Here is a 4,125-nt window from a genome sequence, read left to right as displayed (position 1 = left end):
ACAATCTCTATTTCCACCATATATCTCTTCTTTTCTCAATTATTCACTTATATTCCCTCTCTTTCTTTGCTCACAATTCGCAACCAATCACATCATAAATCTTTCAAATACAATATGTCACGACATTTTTCTTGTGAAGAATTTGTTTTAAAGTTAATTTATTAAAAATATAAAATAACCACTAAAGCTATATTTTATATTCAATCTTCCCAGGAGATAAACTTTAAATCTTTGATAAAGTAATTTAAATCATTAATAAGTTAATTTGATGATAAAAATTAAAGAATTAATGTAGTAACTTTGAAGTGGTTGGAAGAGTAAGTAGAGTTAACTCTCAAATTAACTATGGCTAAAGATAAGACTGTTTGAGGCGATACAGGGAAATAACTCGAATGCAGGATTGATAGGGTATGAAATACCAGAATGTGAAGACAATGCAAAATTTTAACGTTCCTTGGGTTTTATGATAACAAATTCAGATTTATTTGCCATCCTCGGAGGATAAAAGTTTACAATATGAACAATAGTTCAGTTCCAACAATGATGGAACTAGATGCACCTAATCCATTTGTTTTTGAATTATATCACAATTTCAAATAAATTTCATACAGCTCAATGGGTCCGGGATATGTGGACATTATTTACCATACTAAATACAAAAGGGCAAATTTTTTATCGGCTCAAAAATTGCTAGAATTGTTACTACAATAAATTAATCTATAGCTTCAACTTCTTACTACTATCTACTAAGAAACTGTATTTGAAGCTCCAAGAATCTCGTATAAGGATAGAACATTTTCAATAGTCAATAGACCAATAATGCACCATTCCAAGAAATCTGATTTCCTGTTCTGGAGAACTTCTTGGAGAAAATGAATATTGTGCTGCAAACAACCAAATCGATGAAATAAGCCTTAATTGGACAACATCATTTGAAGATACTGACCAACCTCAACTACTAAGTTAAATATGTAGGGGAAAATGGTGTGCATCTAGCAGAAGAATTGTTCATAAAATTAAGCACACATTATTGAGTTCAGATGGGCTCAGATTCAAACAAATTTTTCAATTGCATTGTTTAGATGAAATGACTAATACTTATGGAGGGGCTCAAGCTCAAATACCTCAACGAATTTCAATTTGAAATCCAGGTTTCCAAAGCGTTGTGCAACTTCATACTCCTCCCTAAGATACTCATATATTTGAGCATACTTTGCATCCCTCCAAGCAATTTCTGATCTAATTAATCCACAATAAAAAAACATTAACCAAATTTTCTCACTATTCTCTAGGATGAAATGAATCTAAAAATCAAATATTTGAAATCTTTAGGGATACTAGAATCTTAAATTTTCAATATATTCTTACATCATTGCCGTATGCATATTTCTCTAAAACAGGGATAAAATACCTCTCAAAGAGACCAACTTTAAGAATCACATCGGCCAAATTTGAGTTAGCCTTCCCAACTAGCTGAAGTAGCTTCTTCTTATCCATAGTGAAGGTTCCAGTTTTCTCCATTCCGCGATTTATGCCAGCAAACTCTTCAACTAAACCATCAACCTGATAATGAGAGAGAGCAAATGCCAAAAAGTCAATGGCTTCTTTTAAAATAAAAATTAACGGCTTCAGTTTAAGGGTTGTCTTTTTCCTTCAGGGTAACAAATGGCCAACAAAGTACTGGAAAGAAGATGACATTTGGCACATATTAACCTGTGAGACAAAATAATCCAGAGCTATGCTTTGTCCCAATACACTTCCAATTATACGGATACCATCAGTATCCAACGATTTCAGAACTATGTAGTCTGGACCTCCTTGCATGTCCTCAACTTGCAGTGGCTTCTCCTTTATCGCATAATCTAATCACACAGAACATGTTACATATACGCAACAGGATTCAGAAGCACTATATGATTAATTAGTTTCTTTGAAGAAATATACCATCTTTCCTCATATCTTGAAGTAAACCAGATGCATGCTTCTTAACTAATTCCAGGTAACTTTCCACTTCATGATCCTCGATATTAAACAAAACAGCTGACCCATACTGATAAACAACCATGTAACGACTGTTGCTTGCTTTCACATGAAACCCATGTCCCTGAATCAAATGCCTAAAGTTGTTCAGACTCTGTTGAATCAATCACGTTGTTCTATTGTATAATGAATCTATTCTATTCAAATAGATTTTCTTATTATGAACACTTGAATCTGCTTTTAACGGTTTAACCAGATAGTATTATTTTCCTTTTTGATAGAGTGCATTAATTTACTTATCAATTATCATCAAAAATGAAAATATTGCTCTTTATGATGCAGCTCAGGCTGCTCAGCACCTAACCTTCCTCCCCAAATCCAAAAGGAGAAATTAGCAGAATAACAGAATATGGAGCCAGAACTTCCTCTTATCTCACCCTTAACCTTCAAATGCACACATAAGTTCCATGATACCATTCTATTAAAAATCGGTCCTCACTGCTCATAATCACAATCTAGTGTCTGGACACGCACACATTGCCCCAAGAGGAACATCAAGGTCTTATTGTGTTATAAACTTATAATAAACCAGGCATTGACTAAATAGAGATATTTAGGAACTATTTAGTGACTTCCTATAGAAACACAAAAGGTTCTTCTGTTCTTGAGAAATATTAATAAATCTTACATTGGAGTCCAAATTGAAGTCACAGAAACGGAGAGCAACATAGTTTGAAGACGAGCGGGAAGATGGAGGAACAACATTTCTGTGATTATCAGCCTGAATGCCCTTCAAATTTATACTGCCAAAATTATGAATCTGAGACAGCCAAATCATAGAGACCAAGAACAGGACAACAAAAAGACATGTAAGAGGAGAGGGGTTCCATTCAATTCAAACCCGTGAAATAGGGAAAAACAAAATGCATCACTAAAAAAAAAGCCCAGAAAACCTCAAAACCTATAAACCACATACAAGCATTAAAGTTACCCACTTTAATAAACTGAAGAAAAAAAACCTCCAAATTCCCAATCTAATATCATAAATGCAACAAAAATTCAATCCCCGCACAAAACAGCACAGACAGCCTTCTAAATCCAACATTAAACGTTATAACAGTAAACCATAGGATAAACAGAAACACAAAGGCTATACATTATAAACACACAAATAATTAAGCTAAGCTGCAAATTTTACACATACAAATGAATTAAAAAATAATAACATAACCATAAAACTCTAAATTCAAAATCTAAGTTTAAAGCTAAAAGTAAAAATTTTAACTCCCACTCAGCATGGTCTCCTCTTCCTAAATGGAACAGTAACGGAAGCCATAAGTAACAGCAGAGAAACGAGATTCAGAAAACGACCCATTTGCGCATTTCACAAAATAACAAAAGGGGCGAGAGAAACTAAGGAACTTGAAAAAGATAGGGTATTGGGGAGGTACCTGGTGGAGAGGAAATAAGCTTTGACGGGGATTTTGACGCAGGGGTCGAGTTCCGGGGCTCCGAACCCGATTGGATCCGGGTCGGGTATTTCAGAAGTTGCGGCGGCGAGAGAGAGGGAGCGGTAGAAGGAGGGAAAGTGGGGTTTGGAAGAAGAAGAAGTGTTTATGCGGTTATAGATCAAAGAGAGGGTTCTCCATCTTCCACCCATTCCCTGAGAGGAAGAGGAAGATAGGGTCTTCTTGTGAGGGCTATTGATTTTGCTTTGTGTTGTGTTGTGTGATTTTCTCTTCTGTTTTCTTTTTATTATTATTATGAATATTCCTAAATGGGGTCATTGGCCCCCTTATTTACCATTTTAGTTTTTCTTAAAAAATTATTTACTTAAATGGGTGGATCAATAAACAATTTATTAGAATGGATAATTTTTATCACATAGGATACATATGGCATCACTCAAACATGCTCTAACCGGAAGTGTCACCTTAATACATGCTACCATCGAGTTCATTTCCCCAAAAAACATGAATACGGGACACCACGCTATGATATTTCATCAAGTGGCGTCATGTTAGTGATTGCCACAAGAGATGCCACCTAGTAGTGCTTCACCAGTTTCATTCCAATGTTTAGAGCTTAGGGTTAAGGTGTAATCCTAATGAGGTTTTTTATTATTATTCAAAATCACTAGAATGG

General features: G+C 34.8%; 1 protein-coding gene across 1 annotated transcript; it reads right to left on the bottom strand.

Annotated features, from left to right (window-relative positions):
• Positions 1 to 464: 464 nt before the first annotated feature.
• LOC100815826 (uncharacterized) lies at positions 465 to 3,706 on the bottom strand. The gene is given in 7 exon segments (NM_001255804.2): positions 465 to 884; positions 1,125 to 1,239; positions 1,412 to 1,563; positions 1,714 to 1,862; positions 1,945 to 2,104; positions 2,669 to 2,783; positions 3,432 to 3,706. Coding segments are annotated over 7 exon segments (1,038 nt in total). The 5' UTR covers positions 3,641 to 3,706; the 3' UTR covers positions 465 to 746.
• Between the last annotated feature and the right edge of the window lie 419 nt (positions 3,707 to 4,125).

Source organism: Glycine max, chromosome 1 (assembly GCF_000004515.6).
Source record: "Glycine max cultivar Williams 82 chromosome 1, Glycine_max_v4.0, whole genome shotgun sequence".
NCBI classification, from domain to species: Eukaryota; Viridiplantae; Streptophyta; class Magnoliopsida; order Fabales; family Fabaceae; genus Glycine; species Glycine max.
This window is presented reverse-complemented; position numbering and strand designations above follow the sequence as displayed.